This window comes from the organism of the source record quoted next, unplaced genomic scaffold (assembly GCF_019419815.1).
Source record: "Pyrus x bretschneideri cultivar Hongxiangsu unplaced genomic scaffold, Pyrus_bretschneideri_v1 Contig2, whole genome shotgun sequence".
NCBI lineage: Eukaryota > Viridiplantae > Streptophyta > Magnoliopsida > Rosales > Rosaceae > Pyrus > Pyrus x bretschneideri.
The window spans coordinates 11,180,240-11,206,981 of NW_025999501.1; the positions used below are offsets into that span (position 1 = coordinate 11,180,240).

The 26,742-nt window shown below is 37.3% G+C and overlaps 2 protein-coding genes and 1 long non-coding RNA gene across 3 annotated transcripts; 2 read left to right on the forward strand and 1 right to left on the reverse strand.

Moving 5' to 3' along the window:
- Positions 1–328: 328 nt before the first annotated feature.
- On the forward strand, positions 329–3,514 carry LOC125476844 (receptor like protein 26-like). The gene has a single exon (XM_048583408.1). It carries the CDS (start codon positions 329–331, stop codon positions 3,512–3,514), a length of 3,186 nt encoding a protein of 1,061 aa, XP_048439365.1.
- An 18,409-nt stretch (positions 3,515–21,923) lies between these two features.
- Positions 21,924–23,913, forward strand: LOC103930171 (phloretin 4'-O-glucosyltransferase-like). The gene has a single exon (XM_009339472.3). It carries the CDS (start codon positions 22,324–22,326, stop codon positions 23,746–23,748), a length of 1,425 nt encoding a protein of 474 aa, XP_009337747.2. The 5' UTR covers positions 21,924–22,323; the 3' UTR covers positions 23,749–23,913.
- An 821-nt stretch (positions 23,914–24,734) lies between these two features.
- On the reverse strand, positions 24,735–26,452 carry LOC125476915. The gene is made up of 2 exons (XR_007258141.1): positions 26,364–26,452; positions 24,735–26,016 (listed from the first exon to the last, which is right to left on the reverse strand). It is a non-coding gene; the product is annotated as an uncharacterized LOC125476915 (long non-coding RNA).
- Between the last annotated feature and the right edge of the window lie 290 nt (positions 26,453–26,742).

Genomic DNA, 26,742 nt, shown 5'->3' on the forward strand with positions numbered 1-26,742 from the left:
ATAAGACTTTGTTGTTGTATGGTTTGACAAGCAAAACAAGTAAAAAATATAAAAGAAAAGGTCGATAGCATCTGTTACGTAAGAGATATATAATATTTCAAACCCTTATATTCCTGCCCCATTTTTCCTGGTTCGAGTCAGAAAAATTATTTTGATGGTTAATTAAAGACTTCGAAGTCGAGCTAATATTGAAAAATTTCATGAAGGTGTTTTCCACAAGATTATAGTTGCCAGCCACCGTATCCATTAACAGCACCTAATCATCTTCCAGCAGTGTCTCTAAAAGTTTATCAAGATGAAAACTTTGCTCCATTTCTTTCTATTTTTAATGACTGTTAAGTTGATCCACCTCTGTGTTAATGTCATCCCAGTTCACAGCCAATGTCTTCAAGATGAGAAACTTGCATTGCTCCATTTCAAACAAAGCCTTGTATTTGATCCTTCCACTTCCTCTAAGCTCGTATCGTGGAATTCAAGCATTGACTGCTGTTCTTGGGCTGGTCTTAGTTGCAGTGATGGACATATCGTTGGTCTTGACATCAGTGGTGAATGTATCTCAGGCAACATTGGCAATTCAAGCAGCCTCTTTGATCTTCAACATCTTCGAAGCCTCAATTTGGCTGACAATGAAGTTGGTTACGGCTCTCAAATTCCATCTGCAATTGGAAAGCTTACCGATTTGAGCTATCTAAACTTGTCTAATACTGCTTATTCCGGGCAAATTCCCATTGAGATCTCACATTTGACAAGGTTGGAAATTCTTGATTTATCTACCTTGTACTTTCCAGGAAATCCTTCACTGAATCTTGAGAGTCCGAATTTGAATGTGCTCATTCGGAAGTTTTCTGAGCTTGTTGAACTTCATCTAGATGGCGTAAGGATATCAGAACAGGGGAGCAATTGGTGCCAAGCGATATCGTCTTCACTCCCAAACTTGAGAGTGTTGAGCTTATCAGCTTGTAATCTTTCAGGCCCTATTGATAGTTCATTACTGAAGCTTCAATCACTCTCAGTTGTTCGGATAGAGAACAATAATCTGTCTACTCAAGTTCCGGAATTCTTCTCAAAGTTCAAAAATTTGACTTCCTTGCTCCTCATGAATTCTGGATTATATGGTACATTTCCGGAGAAGATCTTCCTCGTACCTACACTGCAGAGTATTGACTTATCTGGTAATCCGCAGCTTCAAGGATCCTTACCAGAATTTCCGAAGGGTGGATCTTTTCAATCCCTGGTTCTCAATGGGGCAAATTTTTCAGGCCAGTTGCTTCCAAACTCTATTGGCAACCTCAAACTGCTGTCCAATGTAGATGTTTCAACTTGCAATTTCATTGGGTCAATCCCGAGATCAATGGAAGACCTTACACAGTTGGTTTATTTGGACTTGTCGAGAAACCAGTTCAACGGTTCAATTCCATCCTTCAGTATGGCAAAGCATCTGACCATAATAAATCTTTCTTACAATCAGCTAACAGGTCAGATTAATTCCTCTCACTGGGAAAACCTTACTAATCTGGTGAACCTTGATTTGCGACACAATCTACTTGATGGGACTATTCCACCTTCTGTGTTTTCACTTCCCTTGCTGCAAAAGTTACAGCTTTCCGAAAATCACTTCTCTGGTCAGTTGCCTGAATTTGGAAATATTTCTACCCTATACAACCTTGAATTGAGCAGCAACTGTTTGGAAGGTCCTATACCTGTATCCATCTTTAATTTACGAGAGCTTAGAATACTCTCACTTTCTTCAAACAACTTCACCGGCTCTTTCCTTCTTAATGATATTCAGCAGCTGAAAAATCTCTCAAGTCTTGATCTTTCATGCAATAGCTTGTCTATTAATTACAATCACACCAATTCCTCTCATTCTTCATTTCCGAAAATTACCACATTGAAGTTAGCTTCCGGCAATTTGAGAAGATTCCCAGGTTTTTTGAGAAATCAATCAACATTAAGCACTTTGGACCTATCAGATAACCAGATTCATGGTGAGATACCCAACTGGATTTGGAGAATCAGTAATCTTGTTCAACTAAATCTTTCTTGCAACTCTCTGGTAACTCTACAAGGTCCTTTCCTCAATCTTACTTCTACTTTGTCTATGCTTGACCTTCATTCCAACCAGCTTCAGGGACAAATCCCAATGCTTCCACAATTGGCCACTTATCTGGATTACTCAAGAAATAATTTCAGCTCAAGCATTCCAGTTAACATTGGTGATTTCCTTATGTACACTATGTTCTTCTCTTTTTCAAGAAACAAGTTAAATGGAAGCATTCCAGAATCAATGTGCAACAAACCATATCTTCAAGTTCTTGATTTGTCTAATAATTCTCTAAGTGGCCCGATTCCCCAGTGCTTGACTGCGATGAGTTGGACACTGGCAGTACTTAATTTAAGGGGAAACAAACTTTCTGGCACTCTTCCTGATAATTTTCCTCAGCCCTGCAGTCTACAAACTCTAGACCTCAATGGCAATGTGATTGGTGGTCAGTTCCCAAAATCTCTAGCCAATTGCACAATGTTAGAGGTGTTAAACCTGGGAAACAATCAGATAACAGATGTCTTTCCGTGCTTACTGAAGAGCATATCCAGCTTGCGTGTACTTGTCTTGCGCTGCAACAAACTTTATGATCGCATTGAATGCCTCAAGACCAACAGTTCCTGGACAAAGCTTCAAATTATTGACATAGCTCGCAATAATTTTATTGGTGAAATACCAGGAAGTTTTTTGAAAACATGGCAAGCAATGATGGCTGATGAAGACGGTGCCATGTCAAGGATTAATCACCTCCGATTTCAAGTTCTAGAGTTCGAGCAAGTGTACTATCAGGATGCTATAACAGTTACCAGTAAAGGTCTGCAAATGGAGTTGGTAAAGATTCTAACTGTTTTCACCTTGATTGACATCTCATGCAACAAGTTTAGTGGATCAATACCTGAGGATATGGGAGAGCTGAAATCCCTCTATGGCCTCAACTTGTCCAGTAATGCTCTCACTGGGTCAATCCCATCGTCATTAGGCAACCTACGACAACTTGAATCGTTAGACCTTTCGGACAACAGATTGAGCGGAACAATTCCATCAGAGTTTTCCAAACTTAATTTCCTCTCATTCCTGGATCTCTCGAACAATCAACTAGTCGGGAAGATTCCAACCGGCACTCAGATTCAGTCTTTTTCAGCAGATTCCTTCGCAGGCAATAAAGGATTATATGGGCCACCGTTATCGTCGCTAGGTAACGTAGATGAGGGATCAGCAAGGTTGTCACCAACATTAGAAGGCAAACATTCAAATTCTGCGCACGGAATTGAATGGGATCTGATTGGTGCTGAAGTTGGATTTATTGTTGGCTTTGGAATTGCTACTGGATCACTTATGTTTTGCAAGAGGTGGAGTAAATGGTATTATAAAACTATGTATAAAATGCTTGGTAAGATATTCCCTCAGCTGGAGGAAAGATTTGGCCCTCATCGAAGACATGTTCACATACACCAAAGCTGGACCGGTTGAAATGATTACGAACAGCAGTACACCGTGCTCTGCAGTAACATTTTCTCTTTGAAATGTTTTGTATTATGAGTTGTGAAGTTCCAGCAAACGGGATCGAACCCTGTCGAAAGACACGGTTCGAGGCACAACCTTCTGTTAACTTGAGTCGTTAAGAATATATATTGTAAGAATCATTGTAGACATTGTAGGAGTCTTTTATTAGGAAGGAAATATGTTGTGTTTATAGTTTTCCTTGTAAGACAAGGTTTGTGTGTATATATTGTACAGCTTTGGTGAATAATAAATAAGAAAGTATTTTGGGTGTACAATTCTACATAGCATCGAGAGCTAGGTCTAAAGAAAACCTAACGGACCACAGTGCCGCTGCTGCTCAGAATCTGGGGGGCTATATTGTTTCTGCCCTTGCCGTTCCAACTTGCGAGGACTGTTTCCCTGCACTAACCGTGTGTACCTCAGGGCTGCCTCTCAGATATTTTAGGGGCCTTGTGCCAAATTTATAAAAGGGCCATTCTTAAGACAATCTTAGAAAAAAAATTGAACAATGTATTGGTGATAAAAAGCAAATACATAAACAAACTTAAAAATCACAATAATTATCGGTTTCTAAATATCATTAAATGTAAAGAAAACTACAAAAATAACCATATTAGTAAATAATCAACAACCAGTTCAATTTTGAGAAACAAATGAAAAAAACTTAAAAAAGTCTAGCATTGAAGTTTCACTTAAAGATGCTTATTCGTGCATTTGCTATAAAATCATCAATTAAACCTTCATAATCAATTTTGTTTAAGAAACCACTTTCTATCAATATCAAAGCAAGTTCATCTAACATTTCCTACAACATGGTTGATTGCAAGTATGCTTTTAATAATTTTAACTTTGTGAAACTTCTTTCCGCAGATGCAATCGTAACGGTACAATCAACAAAATTCTGTATACAATGCTTGTAGTCTGGAAATTACGCATTCTCTTCAAGTAGTTCAATATGTCAATGTTCTTCATTTCTTTCGGCAAACACTCTCGTAAAAGCTTAAACTCTACAAATAATGCATCCCCATCAACATCAAAGAACTTAAACTTTCTTGAGAAAGTTTTGAAGATGATCGCAACAATTTTTCAATTTATCATTGTCCATCGAATTCAACCTTTCTGAAATGAACAAAAACCCAAATATATCATCATATGCTTGATATTCTTCAAACCTTCTCTTTAGTGACCCAATAGCTTGACCTATTATATGTAACAAGTAATGAACCCTAAAAGATTCCTTCACTGATTGTTCAGTTGATTGGGATGATTCATAATCATTCTAATTAAAGTGTCTTTTGCTACAAACTTGATGCTTTTCTGGAACACAAAATCAATGCCCATTTCAACAAGAAGCTTTTTAGCATTAATTATGGCCTCTGCAAACTAGTTTCTCTATACTTTTCAAAATAAGCGATCAATCATTGTACTGTTCTATAGCAACATCAATACGCATCTCTTTAGATTGTAAATCTTTGCTAACCTCATTACAACAACCAATATTTTGTAACAAATACTTTATATATAGTTCTAGTTAAATACTTCACAATTGAGACATGAAGCGATGAGCAAAGATGTACTTGTGTGGTGCAAAAATATCAAATTTAAGCCACAACGGAATGTTATGCATCAAATGTTTGACTTTTGCAAAAAGACTAGAATCCTCGCAAATATAATATATGCATTATTGATTTGTCAAACTTATTAGCAATACAATACAATTCTTTAATCACGGATAATAACCAACATGAAAGATAACAGTCATGGACTAAACCTTGCAAATTGTAGAACCACCATAAAGGCATCACAACGAAAAGATTGCAATACCGTCTGATGATCTTGCAATCGTCAATAAACAAGCATTACTATGAGTTACCTCCAACAAACGTCGAATCCTCTTCAAAGTCTTTTGTCACGTGCATAAATCAAAAGAAAAAGAAAAATTACCATCTTACTCTGAAAACAGTCGCCGCTCGATGATCTTGAAGATGCTATGAGTACAAAAAAAGTCCTAAATTTGAAGACTCATTTGACATCTCTCTTGGAACACAAAAAATCCTACGTGGCACTTTAAATTTAATTTTATGAACTATCTTGAAAATGCTCTGAGTACACCATCTTACCAAACCGACTCTTTTTGGGATGCAATTCTAAAACCCGAAACCGAACTAAAATTTCGATATTTCCGAATTTCGGGATTCTCGAAATTGTTTCGGTTTTCCAATTTGGGATCGGGAATGACTACAGTCCTAATTTAGAAGATCGAATGAAGAATGCAAACCCCAAATCCCAAATTTGCAAACAACCCCTAAAAAATCAGAGAGTCAACAATACAAAGATCGAAGAAGCCCTCGATCAAAATTCAAAAGCAGAAAGCCAAATACAAAGTTATCAAGCTGTAATTGGAATTAGAGGATTTTCAAAACATAAATCCTAATTTTAATTCTAAATCCCCAAATTGAAAGTTCAAAACCCAATTCTCAATTTCAGAATCCAAATCGAAACCAAGGTACAATAATTTCATGAGTCTTTGCTCCTTCATATCAGAGAAGCTTCGATTTGGAGGTCGTTGGAGGTGGAACCATGGAAGCTTGGATCTGGAATATGGAGGAGTCATAGAGATGTGGTGCTCAAATGTATTGAGTTTGCTCACAGAGGGAGAAGGAGAAGAGTAGAAGTGTAGAGACGATTCGAGAGATTAAAAAGAGCCTGTTGACATAGTTGATGAGAGGAGGAGAGGAGGAGAGGAAAGAGTGCGGAGATATTTGAGAGTTAGAGAGTGAGGTCGTCTGAGTGAGAGAGAGTGTTGACACATTTGAGAGATGGGAAAATTTATTTAAACCCATGTAACCTATTTTTACACCCAACTTACTCTTTGCACACATTTGATTTTTAACTAAACTATTAATATCTCTTTAAACCCTAATTTACCTATCTAATATACCCCCATAAACCCAATTCAATATGTGAATTGATTTTTACACCCATAACTGTTGATCTCTCCCGACATCGTGCTTTGCTTTTCAAGATTAGCTTTCAGATTATCATCAGTTATTAGGACTTTTAGCAATACTATTTCTGCAATTAGTATATCAATGCAAACTATTGGTCTCTCCCGAGTTTAGTACATCAATGCAAACTAGTGTACTACCTATTAGATCCATAATGGTTGGTATCTCCCGAGTTTAGTTATAGAACCATTGAATTTTGGCAATTAAAAGCTTCAATCATGATCTCTTCAAGCTGAGAGATGAATATTGAACACCATTTCTTTAAAACTAAGACTTAAGATTGATTAATTACGCTATTTTCTTCTTCTTCTTCTTCCTCCTTGAAATTGAACTCATACAGAACAAGCATGCATGTCTCCAGTTCTGCTTTCTTAAACCTGTAATAATAATTGTTTTCAACAGAACCGATTCCAATAACAACAACTGTGAGCCTGTGACCAAAACCAGAGGCAGAAGCAAACCATATATCTAAAACTACTATAATCTACGGGGAAGAGATTTGAACTTAGGTACAAGGAGGTAGACGCAAAAAATTACAGTAAAATAACTTCTAAACTTTAAAAAATTGAAATCAAACGAACAAAAAATTCATAAATTGAGTCATACCCTGGTTGGAGAATTCAAAACTTCAAAATCACCATCCATCAATATTAAAACTTATTTTTCTCTATGAAAGCTATTAGAGTTTTAGTCAAAATGAAAGTAGAATAAACAAAGAGTGATCGTAGGGTTTAGTTATAGTGTTTGGGTTTGTTGATAAATTTGAGTTATATTATTAATTTCATTTTGTACTTAATAGTAATTATGCAATAGGGTAAAATAGACAATTAACATTTAAAATTTAAGATGGGTGTAAAAAGAGGTTACATGAGTTTAAATAAAATTTTCCTTGAGAGATTAGAGAGAGTGAGGTCTTTTACCCAACAATCTTAACCGAATCCAATGGTTACAATTTGTTCTAATATATATAATATGTGATAAATAAATGTATAACATGTATATAAATCGGTTTGGGATTACTGAACATTTGCCAACCAAGTCCCAATTCCTGTACCGAATCATTGGGATTTTTTTCGGTATGGGTTACCAAACTTTTTGGGATTTTTTTTTATTTTGGAGTTTTTCTGTTTTGAATTATGGATTTTTTGATCGGGTTTGGGTAATTTAGAATTTTTTTTTTCCAGCCCTACATACATGAGATGTGAATAGAGTCATAAAATAACAATGTCAATCTTTACACAAATTAATATTTGGGTACAATGCAGTGTCTACTTCTTGTTTTGTTGATTCAGACACTTTGTTGCAGTGTCTATTTCCTGTTCTGTGATTGTGCATTTAGATTCAAATAGGTTTGTGGATTCAGACACTGTAATAGTGTCTATTTCTTGTTTTGTGGATTCAAACATTTCATTGTAGTGTCTGTTTTCTGTTTTGTGATTGTGCATTGAGATTCAAATAAGTTTGTTAATTCAGACACTGCAACGTAGTGTTTATCACTTGTTATGTGGATTCAGACACTTCGTTGTAGTGTTTGTTTCCTGCTCTATGATTGTGTATTGAGATTCAAATAGGTTTGAAGATTCAGACACTGCAACGTAGTGTCTGTTTTTTGTTTTGTGAATTCAGGCACTTTATTGCAGTGTCTATTTCATGTTATGTGCTTTTACGTTAATGGATTCAGACATATAGTATTAATATCGCTAACACAAACTTTATATTTTTTTGTTTGTTTTACAGTTGAAACATGTCCCCAAAAAAAAGTTAAAGGGATACATAAACAAGTGAAAGGCAGTACTTTAAAAACAAAAGCAAAAGGGCAAGAAAATAGAAAGGCATATGATCGAAAAGCTAAGCATCCGAACCATGCGCAATTTAGGTGCAGCATGACTGCCTTCAACATGATTGTTCAAGAGGTGAAAGGCATCCTCAATAGTAAGCAAATTGACTTGCTAAAGAAAATTCCATTTTGGCCCTTAATAAAGCCATTCTACGAGGGACATATGAGCAAGGATGACATAGTCAAGTTGGACCTCTACTTGAACGAGATGGTGAAAGTTTTCAACCATCAAACCAAGTCATTCAACTTTGGGAAACAAAGTATCAAAATAACCTCCAAATCAGTGATAAAGGTTTTGGGGTTACCAAATGAAGGAAAGATACCTAAGATGATGGGGCCAAGGTACAACTCAACTTTTTGACAAAGGTATTTTGGCAAATGGAAAATATCGAAAGTGAGACTTGATAATGCACTTCAAAAAGCAATTGCATAGGCTAAAAATCCACCTCAACAAAATTCAAATCATGCAAAAGGAAAAGGAAAAGAAATGAGTGAAGAAGAGTCTGAAGTTGTTGAGTACGACAAGGATGTGGTAGTGTTAATCCTTCTTGAGTTATGCCTCATGATGCTTTTCCGCAACTCTGCCAGCACGCTAAACTTGAAAATTATGGAGTATTGCAAGAAGTTAGAGGAGTTATCTAAATATTCATGGGCTTAATTTGTTTGCAGCTACATCACACTTCATTGGTTGAACACGCTAAGGCGAAAGAAACTGAAAATGAACTAATGGGATCAATCGGTGGTTGCATCATTATACTTCCAGTAAGTCCAACAATTTTTTATTTTATTTATTTATTTATTTTTGATGTTTTAATAGTATAAAAATTAGCTTCTAACCTAACATGTATTTCATTATTTTTTATGCAGTTTTTATTATGTGAGAGAACCACTCTTATTAAACCAATGATTGGGAAGGAGAACTCCACACCAATAATGATAAAATGGGTCCTTCAAGAGCTACACACCAAATTCAACCAATCGGGGAATGTTCAAAATATTGAGGTATAAACATACTCATAGCATTATACGCATGTTTTACTTTTGATCATACATATTATAACACAATAACTTTCATGGTGCAGCCATATTTCAAAGCACAAAGTGAGATTGATGAATGTGATGATGTGGAAGATTATGATTATGGAAATCATGATGATGTTAGGGATGAAAATTTTGCTAGTGTAAAGATGGTGAAGAGGATCAGAGTGACGAGAATGAGAAGGGTGATGAGGATGAAGGTAGCAAGGATGAAAATGTAAGTAAACAGTAACTGCAATGAAGTTTCTTAATTTTTATGTTAAGTTTTAAATGCATTGTAGTTTTCAATTATTAACATTTGAATTTTATGATGAATGTTAACAGGAACAACAAGACGATGTTCAACAAACATATCGGAGGACAAAATTATGGAAGAACACGTGGAAATGATTAACAAGAAAATTGAAGAATTGGAAGATATAAATGTGGCGTTACAAGTTGAGAATGGTATGTTCAAATAAGAAAATGAGAAGTTAAAGAAGAGAATAAAAGAGTTGGAAGCCAAGATAATTGAAGAGCAATTATGGACATCAAAAGACAACACTAACAACCAAATGCTCGAAAAATACCAAGAGGATCATCTTGCCACTAGAATGGACATTGCAACAGAGTTTGCCAATCCCATGGATGTTTCAACTCGGCAAAATGAAGCAAATGTTCAGGAGAATGCAAGCACAACTCCAGAAAGTCCCGAAGTTGATGTTATTCAAAAAAGAGTTAGAAAGAAGAGAAAGCTATCTTGCTACAAGTACGACACTATATATAAGAAAAGAAAGAAGCAAGATGATGATTTACCCAGTTACAATCAAGAGATAAATGTTGAAACTTCCAAGGAAGCTGCCAAGGATGATAGTGATAAACTTGAGCTACTGGAGCATGCTAATAAGAAGCCTAAAATGAAAGTTCAGTTGTCAAAGCTAAAATGGGGAAAGAGTCTAGTTTGCAATATGCTTACTCCAAAAGAGAATGAGGTTATTGGAGACTACATGCTAAATTCCAATAAAGAGTAAGTTCATTATACCTTTGATTAAATAGAGGACTTTGGTTCCAATATGATTTAGTACTAATATTTATAAATTTTGACTTTGCTCAATCAAATTTTTTGGAAAGGAAAAAGAGACACCCTAAACAAGTTCAACATGAAAGAGATTGTAACCCAACTCACAGTAAAGCGTAAGTAACAAATAAACCTACTAGAACAATAATTCAAAATGTACATTGCATTGCATATGCTATTAATGTATCAATTGACACACCTCGACTCGAAATGTCCACGAGGACTCCAAATCGAGCTATGATGGCCGACACCTGGAAGGTGACAAAGCCATAAAGTATAGTGATGTGGAAAGTGTGAATAAATGTTGCCCCAAAAGTGCCTAAGGACCAGAGTGCACTGCGAGTGGGAACGAGCCCGTTTCACATGCAACGTCAGAGTATAAGTAAAGTACAGTTGTAACATCCCACATCGCCCAGAGGAGTGGATCATTTATGCCTTATATGTATATTCCCATCCCTACCTAGCACAAGGCCTTTTGGGAGCTCACTGGCTTTGCGTTCCATGGGAACTCCGAAGTTAAGCAAGTAACGCGCGAAAGCACTCTCATGATGAGTGACTACTGGGAAGTTCTCGTGTGAGTTCCTAGAAACAAAACCATGAGGGTGTGGTAGGGGCCCAAAGCAGACAATATCGTGTTACGGTTGAGTTGAGCCTGGGATGTGGTGGACCCTAGGCCTAGATGTGACAACAGTAATGTGGGTAAGGATCATACCCTCACAGGTAGCCACCTATACTGAGATTCGCCACAAATCCTGGTCAATACGAACTTCCAACAGCTAAAACCTGGAGGGGCGCAAAAACAAGGGTGAGTGGGCCTGAAAATAAAGTTTTTAATAAAAACATTTTTGAAAAAATTATTACCCCTCGCCATAAAACCTATAATTTCCCATAAAATAATAATACATACGTATATAGAAATCATGCTCGAGAGTAGTGAAAACCAAGTATATGCCATGTCAAGTATCTTAGCAATGAAATAAGTAAGCCATATGAAATAAATCAATGTAAAATGATATGCCAACCGGAGTCACCTAACGTGACCTGTACGGCTCTAAACCTGCACACGAGTCGGAACCACCTAATGTGGTCTGCACGACAGGTTGGGTATAAATAAATACACTCAAGTGCTACGATCACGTGAAGGCTGTGCGAAGTATCGCAAGTCACCTACGAGTCAGAACCACCTAATGTGGTCTGTACGACAGGCTGGCACTTGCCTTGGATCCAAGGTGAGTGTATAGTGCAGGAGGTGAACGATCACGTGAAGGCTGGTCCCGACCTCGGGCGGAGCACTAACACCGGGGTGCAGGATAATGAGTACTAAATGCATCCAAGCATAACCATATACATCACAACCATTAACATCATAATGTACTCACTTGTAGCTTACCTGGGCTCTGCAACATCATGCAACATTATGCAAAGCTATACTAATGCATAGGCTAAAATGTAAAGCAACCATGACATGGCATCTTAAACGAAATTCCACTTAAAACCCTTTCTGGGAAAAATGGGAAACATATATACGTATATATAGAAAATCGAAATGCCCACTCACCTGGAGTCCGTGCTAGAACTCCCTAGCACAAATCTCAAGGCGTCACGAACGATTGCCGCTTAGAACAATTATCAAATCATGTCTTAGAATTCTTATCAATAGAACATATAACTTACATGTCCTAATTGGAAAGATCCGTACGTTGGATTCCTGATCTGTAAGTTTCTAATATCCTTAAATATTATGTGTTATAACGTATCAAAATTTGGTGACGATCCAACGGTCGGATTGTCGATTCATATAATTTTCAAGTAACGCACCTTAATCAAACTAGATTCACAATACTTAAATCACATCATATGGATATCAATTTAGTGTAAAATAGAATTGGCAGCCCGTTGGCCACGCGCTGCCACACGTGCCACCGCCGGTGGCGGTCGGCCGCCCGGTCTCGCCAGAAAATTCAACTATTTCTAAAAATTCTCAAACTTCACAAAAATGAAGATCTCAGTGAGTGGAGCAACTTTCATACCTATGGCTAAGGCCAATTTGGCCGGGAAAAGCCCCAATTCCACTAAAACCCATCGAAAACCCTTTAAAATGTGCTTCTTGATTCGCCATCTCCGATGCTCCGCCGCCCCTACAACTGATTGGGCTTTGTTCTGGACCTCATGGGAAGTCTATTAATGGTGGTGGTTGACTGAGGTAACTTTGGATTTAGTGGATCGCCACCCCGAAGCCGTCGCACCCACCGGTGCAAAACCTCTCAATTCCAAACCCAATCCTCTCAAATTTGATGTAGAAATGGTAGATGATGTGTCAATATGAGGATTGGAAGTGGTAGATTGGCCTAATCCATAGGATGATGAATTTCACTTGAGAAACCTACGGGTCATAACCGGGTTTGTGGGTCCATGGGTCAAGGGTGATTCCGTGCTTCTTGTTTATGTCCCTTCCCCTTCTTTCTTCTGCTTCCTATTGGTTCTCCTCACATCACTCCTCTTCTGATTTGTCTCACCTCTCCCTCCTTTCTTTCCTTTATACTTCATCTGCACTGACCACCCTTTGTTCCTTTTAATCTGGGCTACAAACGTGGTATCCTAGATTTTGCTCCAAAAATCTGGAATTTTCTAGATATTAACCAATTTCTTAAAATGCTCTCAACTTTAAACGTTAATAACTCCTTCATGATAACTCCAAATTACGTTCTATTTGCGCCCATGCGTCCGTAGCGATAAGTCCTATGAGGATACGCTAAGAAAATGAATCTTATGTGACACGACACGGCAGTCAACAAAAGTCAACACTTTGCCTCGAAGGGCATTTTCGTAAATTCACCTTTAAAAATTATAAAAATCATAATAATTGGGGACGGGTTGTTACAATCTACCCCCTTAAGAAAATTTTGTCTCCGAAATTTAAAATAACTTGTTGATACTCGAAAACAGGAAGGAACATATTTATATAAACATACGAAAGAAATCAAGTTAGAGTGGCTGCATCAAAGAGAATGCCACTCCGTCGCGATCGGATTGCAATTATTCCTCTTTCATGCCTCCAAGCTCGTACCTTCTTCCTTCCTCAATAACATTGTAGTATAATACTCGTATAACCCGTAAGGTTGAACACCAAGAGTGCAAATAACTCACCCAAAATTTGTAATGGCAGAAATACCCACATAAATAGAATAACTTAGTGAGAAAATATTTGTACAAGAAAAATCAAAACCCAAAATGAAAATGGACCTCACCAAACATTCGTTGTGTTATGAACTTCGAGAATGAGTCTGAACCATAGGTAACTAATAAGTGTTGTCGTAGATGAGCCGTCTTGCCCATTTGCTTAGTGAACCCAACAATTAAGCCATCTATATTACAGTCTGCAGCTTGTAATGCCGATCACCCATTGTTGTCTCAATAAGCTAGTGAGAAGTTCTCGAGGATGCCAAAATATCATTTTATTTCTCATGTGTGAGTATGCCTAGATCACTCGATTCATGCCTCGATCACGATACCGTACTATCCCAGAGCACACCAAACCATTTGCTAGAAGTGTTTGGACGTCCATATTCCCACAACAATGTGACCCTGGAGTGAATCAGTGGAAATATACGTTGAGACGAACATATATTGCGAAAGGCTTTATTCGTGGCTAATCACTAGAGTTGCTCTCCAAATTGAAGGGTATACGATCTGAAAGCTTAAATTAGAGAAACCATGTCTCTAATGAAATTCTTTGAATGACAGTTGCAGTCTCAAGCCACACTTGAAAATTAACGCCACAATCACCAAGCTCATAACCTATGTTCATACCTTCACCAATATCATGCTGAATTACTACTCAATCCTCAAAGCCACTTGGAATTCGTTTTGGTAAATCTGATAAACTTGTAAGAAGATTATACTCCAATGGTTTTTGCTAGCATCAATATGAAACTGGCGCACACATTTGCCAAGTCGACCTATCGTGAATTCCTCAATGATTGTGTGAGAAACCATGTCAAGAAGACTAAAAGAATACTTAAGAATTTGAGGGTCAAAACAAGTCCAGGAAATCTAGAGTACAAGATATCTGGATTAAATATACAATTTCGATGTCTAAACATGTAAAAATATCTTACTCAATTATGTGCTAGCAACGAAAGTGCTGGAAGATAACTCAACTTGAACGATAGTTTAAGGAAGGTTGACGGACAGAAACTTAGATTTTTCCTTGACTCAAAATTCACAATAGTTTGTTATAGCGATATCTCCATGAATAATAAATCACTAATGGTGACGATTTGCTTGATAGAATGCTGATTGGGTGATTTAAGGACTGATGGTCTGAATTGGAAGTTTCAATGTCTAAGTGATCCTCCTGGATAGTCTATCAACATCAGAAATGATATGGGGAATAGATGAGTGACTCAAAATCAACTAAAATACCTTTAATACCAGGAGGTAAAGAGCTAATGCGGACTAAAATATCAAATAGTCGGACCATTTCAAAATGATGAATTATGCTGAAAGACTAAACAATTCTGTGGTTGTCTCAGGCCAAAAGTAGAAAGGTAAAGTTTAAGAATGGGCTAACAAGGTTTCTGGATGATTGAAAAGTAACATCACAAAAGTATTAGAGCTATTAGGGCCAAAAGTGATTTTTCCAAGATGTTCTTTGGTCGAGTGCTACCACTTTAGCACCATCGTCACATGAGACATTTCTAGAGTCTTAACAAAAGTAGACTTCGTAGGAATTCTAATTGGTGGTATTCTAACGGATACTGCCTATAAATCAAAACTATTTCAGATTTCCAATCTCGAAAGGGTTTAATACTGATGGCTAAAGGATAAGATGGAATTGGTTGATAAAGTCTTCATGATACACAGTTACCGATACATTAGCCCTACTTAAGGCCATCAACTTGCCTCAAATCTACATCTTTCCTTGGCAAGGAATTTCTTCACTTTAAATCTAAGGGTATTCATCAAAGTGCTCTTCTTAAACATCGACAAGTCGACAAAACTACCCAAAACTTAGCAAAAGCTAACACATTTTTCGTATTCGACAAGGTGGCAAGATCCGAACATTAAACTCAAAAACCTAGAATGCTTTCATCACGCATGTGATGAACGCAATACTGCCCAACTTATGCTCTGATACCAAACTGACACCCCCCGACCTAGAATGTCTACTAGGACTCCAAATCGAGCTGTGTTGGCCAACACCTAGAAGGTGACAAAGCCATAAAGTATAGTGATGTGGAAAATGTGAATAAATTTAGCCTTAAAAGTGCCTAAGAACTAGAGTGCACTGCGAGCGGGAACGAGCCCATTTCACACACAACGTCAGAGCATAAATAAAGTACAGTAGTGTGGGTAAAGATCATACCCTCAAAGGTAGCCACCTATACTGAGATTCGCCACAAATCCTCGTGGACACGAACTTCCAATAGCTAAAACCTGGAGAGGCGCAAAAACAAGGGTGAGTGGGCTTGAAAATAAAGTTTTTAATATAAACATTTTTGAAAACATTATAACCCCTCACCATAAAATCCGTATAATTTTCTAGAAAATAATAATACATACGTATATAGAAATCATGCTCGAGAGTAGTGAAAACCAAGTATATGCCATGTTAAATATCTCAGCAATGAAATAAGTAAGCCAGGTGAAATAAATCAATGTAAAATGATACGCCAGCCAGAGTCATCTAACGTGACTTGTACGGCTCTAAATCTGCACACGAGTCGGAACCATCTAAAGTGGTCCGTACGACAGGCTGGGTGTAAATAAATACGCTCAAGTGCTACGATCACGTACCCCCCCCCCCCCAACCCAAAAAAAATTCATCGTGGGCACGTGAGGCTCTTGGCCTTGACCTAAGGTGTTAATTGTTTTTGCAGGTGCATTTTCGTCCTAGAACAAGAAGGAAGAAATTTACATCCACATACATTACCGTGTTTTCGACACATTGAAATATTTATCCTTCATCAGATACCAAATGTTAATTTCAGTCAATCTTTTATCAAATTGGATAAATTGGGGTCCCATACATTTTATCCAAAAAAGAACCTCAGTGGATAATTATTGGCATCAAATACTCTCAAAAGAAATGTAAGAGACATCTATCTATCATCAACCTCTATCTCACAGAAGAAACCAAAGCCCTTGTTGAAAAAAGAAAAGAAGGAGGAAAATTAAGAGAGAAAATACCGCAGGAACTCTACTCTAGTCACTTAACTGACAGTAGTCAACCTCACCATTAAGGTTTACTTTTGTTCCGAAATGAGCTCAAAGAAACACAACAGTAATCTTAATTGTTTAATAAGTTAAAATGCTAAACAGATTCTCTCAAAAGTGATTTGTTTAGATTATTTATCATCTCATATTTTAAAATAATATTTTATAATATTGGCACCAGAATTAATTTTAAACAATAAAGTGATAGATAGTGCATGAAGAGTCCCACTTTAAGAGAGTTTCCTTAGCACATAAGAGATAGATTGCTTAAGAATAAAAACATTCATTCAAAATAAAAAATTATTTTCCTCTAGGCGCATTAACCTTGATAGGACTGATGAAGAATCACAAAATCTACCTCTTCAGTTAGATTTGATTATTGACGTGTTTTAGGATCAGTCGTTTACGCGAGAAAATGATCAATGAACTATTTACCTATTATAGTCATAACTATTTTTTTATTTATCTTTTATGACATTAGAAATGAACTGCACTAGTTACTTATCATAATCCTAACCATTTTCCCCTTCTTTCATCCCCTTTAGCTAATTTTGAGTGCTTCGCTGCTCAACTTAGTTAAATCCCTCATGTAGCCTCTTGAACTCTTTGGTATATATTATTCAGAATGAATATATACGTGCTAAAATTTCATTTGCTGTGAGGTGTATATATGTTTTTCGTGATATGCAAGCAAAAGACAAGCTCAAAGATAGAGTATGATTCTCTTTCCTCCTATTCACATGCTCTTTCCTCCTGTTTTCTCACACATTGCTCTTTATCTTATTGTCTCTAAAAAAATCAATATAAGATGTCGACATGATTTGATCGTGACCGTTCAAATAGGAGGAGAGAAAAAAGAAGAGAGATTAGAAGGGGAGAGAATCCTCCTCCCTAAAAGATGTACTGTAAATTTTGGTTGCAATCTGAATTTTCAGATATTGTCATCGATGACCTTTTTTTTTAATGTTTGGGGATCGAGAATATTCCAAGATTTTTTTCTGTAGTGTGGCTTATATAAGAGGCAACCATGCAGTGTTACGTCGCTATTTTGTTGAAAATTTGGGGTTTTTTTGTTTTATTCTTGTTTGTTTTTGCATCATATGACATGTAAATGGTCACTTGTGACCGATGGTAAACTGGTTGACGATGCACTCTTGCTGTTCACAGTTTCATTCTTCGCCTTTTAGAGTAAACTTGTTTGGACCCATTACTACACAATCTGTCCCGCGCGCAATCGAAACTATTGAATGAACAAAATTTTGAGCCGTCGGAAAGCTCCGAAATAAGGAGATTTTAATAATTTCGTTGTCGTTGGTTTTATCATACATGATAATTATCTTGGAGTTTTTGTTAAAATTATTTCGACAGCAACAAAAGCAAAGCTGACAGTCTCTTTCTCCAAAACAATTACAATTTTATCTCATCCTATCATTTAGTAGGATTTGGATCCTATCTGGATTCAAATGGTGGGAATTTTAGAGATCTTCATATCTTAGTCATTCATCATACATCGTGCAATTAGAAATAATTTGAATTTTTTTATTTAAAATTAAATACAAATAGTACCTAACGAAAACTGATCGTACGATGAACAGTTAAAATGTGAGGATCTCTAGGATCCCCAAGAAGATCCGAAGAGAATCCTCTTTCCATTTAGTGTACCACGGTTTCACTGACGATGGACTCGGGGCAGAAATAAAGCTCCAGGAGTTATGGACTCCCTTTTGAAGCACAAGCTGCATTTGAGGTTTATGGGCAGTGTGATTGCTTTCCAATTCTACAAATTCAAAGAAGATAAATGACTACTAAGATGGGCACGGTGAGAAGCACATCAAATAGGTTTGTTATTTGTAACTTATGTGGATATGCATGCAACGTGTGGGGGCAAAGGATATGATATCTTCCATGTAACAAATGATAGAGTCCCATCTTAGGAAGGAAGTAGGCCTCATCATGCACATGACCCCAAATGAGAGTTGTTTCTCATGAGATGCTTATCTGGACTTAAGCATCGGATATTTAGCAAGTAAAATGGGATAACGCTCCAAGAGCGTGCTGCAGTTCGAATTTGTTTCGGAACCTGTTAGCCAAAGTATTGCCGTCCTATAAATATGAGAGGCTCTGTAACGTGAAAATTCCCCTTCAACTCAACAAACAACTTAAACGATGAACGCAAAGAACCTCGCTCTGTCCTAAAACTCTTCTCACAACCCTAAAAAAAAAACCAATTATCCTAATCCCTCCGTTAGTACATATTTACTTCGTTGCAACATCATTGGGTTGGCTAATCGGAAACATGTTCAATTCGGGTAAAAGTCACTGGAGCCGTTGAACTAGTCAGCCTAGGAGTACCTTTAATTTGGTTAAATAGTGCTACTTATGATTTAGTTGGCTACCTCCAAGTCTCAGCCAACTGAAGAGTCTTTGATACTTTCGCTGAAAGCGGTCACTTTATTAGCTCCCCCAATAGAAGTGAGATGTTCTATGATAGTTACTTGCTAGTGCATTTGGAAGTTTGACATTCAGACTGCAGAACAACATTCACCATAAAGATCTCATTTCCTTTGAATATCTTTGTCCTTACAGCCTAATACCTATTCGGCATACTTATATTTTCAAGGATATATTTGAAGTTGCTGAAACTAGGGTAGAATATCCTGAACTTTGCAGTGAAGTAAGCAACTTTGTGTTCAGGTTCTAGAGCCCTAGGTCTAGAGGCATTCATTCCTCGGCTATAGTTGCTCACACATAAATCAACCCTTTTATGAGAAACCTTCCACAACCTGAAAAAAAATCCTAATTACTCATTAACCCTTCCCCGTTGACAAATATTCAGCTTGGTTAAACATCAGTGTGTCAACAACCGATGACACCTTCAGTTTGGTTAAACAGAATTGGAGGCGTAGAACATGCCTGACTTAGGAGACCTTTAGTTTAGTTAAACAACTCTCCTATCCTTGTTGGTTATCTATTCAAGTCTCGACAAACAATGAATTCTCTATTCATTTGTCTCAAGAGATCATCTCATCAACTTCAATGAAGTGATGTGTTCTTAGGTTACCCCTTCAGCACAACGAAAGTCGAATAATTGATTGAACTTCATCGCGAGATTAGCAACCTTGTCAAAACCCTAGGTCTAGAAGCCAGCAGCATATCGACACCACCACCACACTCATTTCACTCACCTGATTCACCTCAGCGCAAGGTTCTAAAAGACACTAGGCGCTAGTCGGGTGGTGGGCTGGAGCCTAGTGCCAAGGTGGACTAGGCTAATTTAAGTAAATCTATTATATTTCGTGTAAATAAGTGTATGTTTATACTTAAAATATATGTAATTCCATCATAAACTACAAAATAGAATAACATATATATTATGAAGTATTGGAACATAAGGAAAACATGGGGAACAAGCACATAGTGTGTATTTATTTAAGTATTCAACAAGTCTGTTACAATTTATTAAAAAAATAAAATACAAAATGAAAGTCATCTATTTTCTGTCTAAGTGAATCACAACCTAGGCAGGTGCCTAGACGGTCTAGGTGGAGACCTCAGCAGGTCTAGGCGCCCTTTCTTAATTTTCAAATGCCTAAGCATTAATTAGGATGTTGACTAGCCGCTTAGCACCTAAGTGGGGCCTAGGCAACGTTAGGCGGAGATTTTTAGAACAGTGCCTAGACGGTGAGGTGGCATACCTGCATGAACCACAAGAAGGATGTAGTTAATTCTTAGTTACTTGGCATGTGCGTCATGTAAGTTTGATAGTTTTTATGATCAACAGAGCAAGCGTGTTGTTACTAGAGTAGCTATTACTAAAAGCGTGACAATGGTCATGCCACACTTTTTGTACTTAATGGCATGCTCACCTCTCCTATAAAATACGTCATCAATCGTTGTTGTCAAACGAAAGTTAGTGTGATACAGCTAGACCAATCAATTTTAGTGTGATGCAGCTAGACTAATCAAATTCGGCATATGATAAACGGGGCCCTAGGCCCTTAACTAGAGAAGTCCAAAATTTGTATGTGTATTAATCAGTTTGTGGTCACTAAATTCGCTTGTCTCTCTGACCACGTCAAACCTACTAGTCCATGTTATGTACTATGAACTTAATGAGAAATAGAAAGCGAATTCATGCACTCATCATGCATGCTTGATTGTAGACAATACTACAACCATCTAGCTTAATTAGGGAAGTTAGTCTGACTAGGAATCTTTGCAGGATTAGGAATTTAGGATAATGTACTTATAAAATGAAAGATATCTAAAGCAATAGATTATATAAAATAGAGTAGTCCCACGGTTGAGGAATTTCATATTCCATTTCTCCAAAACTATTTGGTTGCTTATTATTTTACGCTTCATATCGTACTAAATTACGACATATGGGGGCGTATGTGTGTTCACCTTGTCAAATTATCAGAATAACAGGATAAAGATCTACTTCTAACAATATCGATATTGTCCCAAACTTGTTAATTAGCACTTGTACAGTTTAATAGGTGTGAGGTTTTTATCACAAAAAACCTCAATATTAGTTAGAGTAAAATTATGATATTTAAACTGTTATTTTCTCTTTCATTGTGTCGATGTGAGATTTTTCAACACGCCTCCTTTTGACTTAGAATCACAAAAAACAAATTTGGTCCCTTTAGTTTTAGGACTTTAGTTTTAAGGTGCGGAGCGTGCCACCATCAGATCGTGTCTTGGTCCTAGAGTTTTTTTGTAGTATTGAGGACAAGACCTCAAGGTCAAGTTGCTCACATCTATGATGAACCGTATAGGCTCTTTAGTATGAACCCAATTATTCATGGCCTTACTTACGATTACGAAGCCTAACTTAACGAGGCCTAATATATTATTCGGCCAACCAAATCAGATCGAAATAATAATTAGTTAAACTAACAAATCAAACACTCGCATGTGTATTTATCAGTTTTTCGGTGATGGATTAATTTGTCTATTGTACCACATTAGATTGGATTTAGTCCATGTGATGTGCTTCGAAGTTTAATGAAAACAATTTAAAAGAGTAATGTTAGGTAGACTAATTTTTTAAATTAAATTTGTATGTTATGTGAGGTGTTATTAATAAAAAATAATCACTGTTAATCAACGCTTAAGTAATAATCAAGTCATCAACAATTATTTCATATAATTTACAAAATATGATATAAATAGGAATAATGCTACACTTACCACATTTTGTACAATCTTCCAAAGGTAAGGCTCACCAAAACATGTGGATTTCATCATTATTATAAAGATGATACAAATGATGATATAAATATGTAATGAGGATGTCTTTACCCATAATATTATATGCATGGATCGAGAAGACCACAAATCACAAGTGTCCTTCTCATCTTTGCTTTGCCTCCAGCGCCTTCAATTCGTCACCACAAACGTCACAATTCTGCCCCAAAACCCCTATTTAAGCCGTGCCATTCTCTCACCGCATTCCCCACCTTGAATACGTACTCCCACAAGAATTTCAACTTCACTAAGCTAATAAGCCCACAGCACCAAATTTTCCACCAGTCAACTACGTACCTACTTTTTCTACTTCCAACAACTCCACGCTCCACCGCGCACCTCCGCAATCGCATACGCTGCCATGGTGCAACACCGCTTTCTACTTGTCACATATCCGGCTCAAGGCCACATCAACCCTTCCCTCCAATTCGCCAAGCGTCTTATCAACACTACAGGTGCGCATGTCACCTTCATTACCAGTCTCTCAGCCCATCATCGCATAGGCAATGGCTCAATTCCAGATGGATTGACTTATGCGCCCTTCTCTGATGGGTACGACGACGGGTTTAAGCCCGGCGACAACATAGACCACTACTTGTCGGAGTTGCGGCGCCGCGGAGCACAAGCCATCACCGACCTTGTAGTCTCAAGTGCAAACGAGGGTCACCCTTACACTTGCCTAGTCTACACAATACTTCTCCCTTGGGCCGCGGACGTGGCGCATGAACTTCACCTCCCAAATGTGCTGCTTTGGATTCAACCAGCCACGGTTTTCGACATCTACTATTATTACTTTAACGGGTACAAAGATATCATCCGGGATAATACTAGTTCAGGTACGAACGATGCCCTTCCATATTCAATAGAGTTACCAGGTTTGCCACTATCTCTTACAAGCCGAGACCTTCCCTCCTTCATGGTGGATACAAATCCGTACAATTTCGCCCTCCCGTTGCTTCAAGAACATATGGATCTGCCGGAGAGAGAAACCCACCCTATCATTCTAGTGAACACGTTCGATGCACTAGAACCGGAAGCCTTAAAAGCAATTGAAACGTACAATTTGATTGGAGTCGGGCCATTGATTCCGACCACTTTCTTGGACGGCAAGGATCCATCGGACAAGTCATTTGGAGGCGATATTCTCCAAAAATCCAAGGACTCTCCGTACCTGGAGTGGCTAAACTTGAAGCCGGAAGGGTCGGTGATTTATGTGTCCTTTGGAAGCATTTGTGTGTTGGAAAAGGCCCAAATGGAGGAAATCGCCAAAGGGTTGTTGGATTGCGGCCGTCCGTTCTTGTGGGTTATTAGAGATAAAGTCAATAAGAAGGGAGAAGATAATGAGGCGAAGGAAGAAGAAGAGATGTTGAGTTGCAGAGAGGAATTGGAAGAGCTAGGTAGGATAGTGCCGTGGTGTAGTCAAGTGGAGGTTCTGTCAAGTCCTTCGTTGGGTTGCTTTGTGACACATTGTGGGTGGAATTCAAGCTTGGAAAGCTTGGCTTCGGGGGTGCCAGTTGTGGCGTTTCCTCAGTGGACGGACCAAGGAACGAATGCCAAGTTGATAGAGGACGCTTGGAAGACAGGAGTGAGGGTGACACCAAATGAGAAGGGGATTGTTACGGGTGAGGAGCTCAAAAGGTGTTTGGAGTTGGTCATGGAAAGTGGGGAGATTGGTGAAGAGATGAGAAGGAATGCTAAGAAATGGAAAGATTTGGCAAGAGAGGCTGTGAGTGAAGGTGGGTCTTCGGATAAGAATCTCAAGGCTTTCTTGGATCAGATGGATTGATGTTATCTTAACAAGTGGCTGTCCTTTTTTCTGTTTCTTGGTTTGGTAGTAGCTTACATATATGTAGAATTTTAGACGGCTACGTAAACACAACTGGTCGACTTTTTGGAATTGTAATACTTTGCTATTCAAAGATGAGTAGGAATTTCTAATTCAAAATTGTTCGTTGTCAATTTATAGAACTTCATGTTTATAATTAGAACCATTCATATTATAAATACCATATAAAGATCGTCTCTACAAAAATTCAATTAAAACTAAGGTCGTTTAGTCATTAAACTATTTAAAAACAAATGAATGGTATTGGTAAAAGCATTATAAACAGTCTATATATTTGCTAGAATAGATTGACTAAACGACTTTAGTTTTAATTTATTTTTTTGCAGAGATGATCTTTACGATATGATTCATAGTATTAACGATTCTAATCATAAGCACAAAGCTTCCTGATTAAAACACTAAGAATTTTGAGTTGGAGTTCATACTCATCTTTGAATACCTAAGTATTGCTCGTCATATATATTGCATGCACATGTACTTTTTTATTTTACTTTTAAAATGAGCAGTTGTCTCCTTTGTTATTGCAAATAAGAATATTAGTTAGAATAATGTGCACTCCCTTCTACACTCAAGTTCAAATTTTTATTAAAATATATATATATATATATATATATATATATATATATGGTGTAACTTTGTTTTAATGTAACTTGCAACAAAATGCTAGGAATGACTTGAAAACCACATTTATATAAGAGAAATTTCTTTATGAAAATCCAGTTGTGGAGAAATTTTAAAGTGTGCAGAAAATACGACCTAATATATCAAAAAAATTAGCAAAGCCTTTAAATTGAATTAGGAAACAGACACTTCAATGCAGTGTCTGACCCCAAAGGCAAAAACAAAAGCACAAAACGGAAACTTCAACACAGTGTCTGAATCCAAAGGCAAAAACAGAAGTACAAAACGGAAACTGCATTACAGTGTTTGAATCCAAAGGTGAAACCAGAAGTAAGATATGAAAACTGCATTCTAGTATCTCCATTCAAATGGTAAAAACTGAACTAGGAAACAGACACTGAAGCGAAGTGTCTGAATCCAAAGACAAAAGTAGAAGCAAAAACTGCACACTACATTTTATTGTTAAAATTCAAATGATAAAAACTGAACCAGGAAACAAGTATCTCAATGTATATAAACTGAAAATTCAAATTCAATTAATAACTGCCATGCATGTCTTCTTATTGTGCCCTTAATTTCACCAAACCACATCGACTGCACTTCAAGGCTCTCTTCGTATCACAAAAAATTTTGATCCTCTTTGTTACAGGTCTTTCGGGAGGCCGCTTAGTAATTAGAGGAGCACAACTTGATCTTGATCAACTAAACCATCAATGTCCAATCCTTTCCCAATTGTTGGTACAGGAAATATCGGGATATTCATATGTCTTTCGATAGAAATCTGGCTTGAAATAATCTTCAATATAATCATAAACACATGCTCGTATTGATACCATGGCTATCAACGCATGTTCACACGGAAACCCATCAATCTGCCGAAGACGACAAGAACAAGTCTTTGACTCTAGATCAACCATCACAGACCAATCCTCAATCACTTCTAAAATTGTCGCATTTAAACGGTGAATAGACCAACACCTACCAACCTCTATTGCACCATTCAAAGTCTTCTCCATCTCCGGACAAAGAATTTCAGTCCACTTCTCAGCTTCCAATCTACGATGAGCATTCAACACCATCAATTTCTTTTGAATGCCTGCCAACAAGGCAACACAGGCAATTCTAAAACTCTAGAATCCAATTGTTGAATGACTCTGCTAAACTATTAGCCCTCTCACCATAGCGCATCCCTTGAAAACAAGCATTAGAATAATGCTCTTTAGAAAGGTCAGTACTAAATATCATTCCCTATATTCAACAATTGATCTATAAAGTTATTAAACTCGACTTCAGTCACAGCATATGCACATGTTGAAAAAAAATTTAGTACATTAGTTCGGAGCGTCTGACCATAGCCTGACTTCGGAAACTTGATTGACATATTTTGTTTCAAATGGAAATAGCAATACGAGTGAGGCCAGCCAAGAAAAACGTTGAAACAGCATTTAATAGTCATGGTTGACGATCATATAAAAAAGTAATCGTTCTACCCATTGGAATCAAAATACTTGCCAAATGTTGAAGATACCAGGTCCAATTATCCTCCGTCTCGGAATCAACAATGCCAAAAGATAGAGGAAAAAAATCCTATAAGAAACAAATAAAACAAGAAAACAATAAATAACAATATAATAATGGATAAAAACAAATAAATTATCTCTTGAAAGAAAACGCAACGTATATGCTTAATCGCTTATGGCTTAGCCTACGAGCTAAACCTTAAGCCATAAGCGCCACCCCACCCCAAAATTTCTAAAACCCTACACCAAAAACCACCCCCAAAAACCCATTCCATCTTCAACCCTTAGTAAGCTTTCTAAAACCCTAAACTCTAAATCAACCCTAAACTTCTACTTCATATTGTAAAACAATAAACCTAAGCCAAAAGCCTCAACAAGTACAACATAAACAAAAAATATATTGCTTAATCCTACCTTGATCTCCTTGCTTTCCACATGCTGCAATAAGGTGCAACTGGTATTTACTCTTCAAGAATGTTGCATTAATAAACAACAAAGGAAAGTGTGAACACGAAAGTTCCTTGAAACAAGAAACAAGAATAACATGTACAAAATAATATTTTGTGTTTAATGATTTTGGGGTTACGATCTCTCTCAAATTTGGTCCTCTGATTCTATCTTCGTAGGGTGTAGGTTTGTGGATGAGTTGTTGATCCAAAGGGGCCGTCGGGGCTTGATCTAAGGATGAACAGTTGATGAACGGATGAACACTTTCTTCAAGGGCCGTCGGGGCTTGATCTTGAATAATGGTTGTGTGGATTTCTTCAAGGGCTTTTGGGCTTGATCTTGAAGG

Excerpts from the sequence above, each read along its gene's own strand:
- LOC103930171 (XM_009339472.3), top strand. The coding sequence starts at position 22,324 with ATGGTGCAACACCGCTTTCTACTTGTCACATATCCGGCTCAAGGCCAC.
- LOC125476844 (XM_048583408.1), top strand. The coding sequence starts at position 329 with ATGACTGTTAAGTTGATCCACCTCTGTGTTAATGTCATCCCAGTTCAC.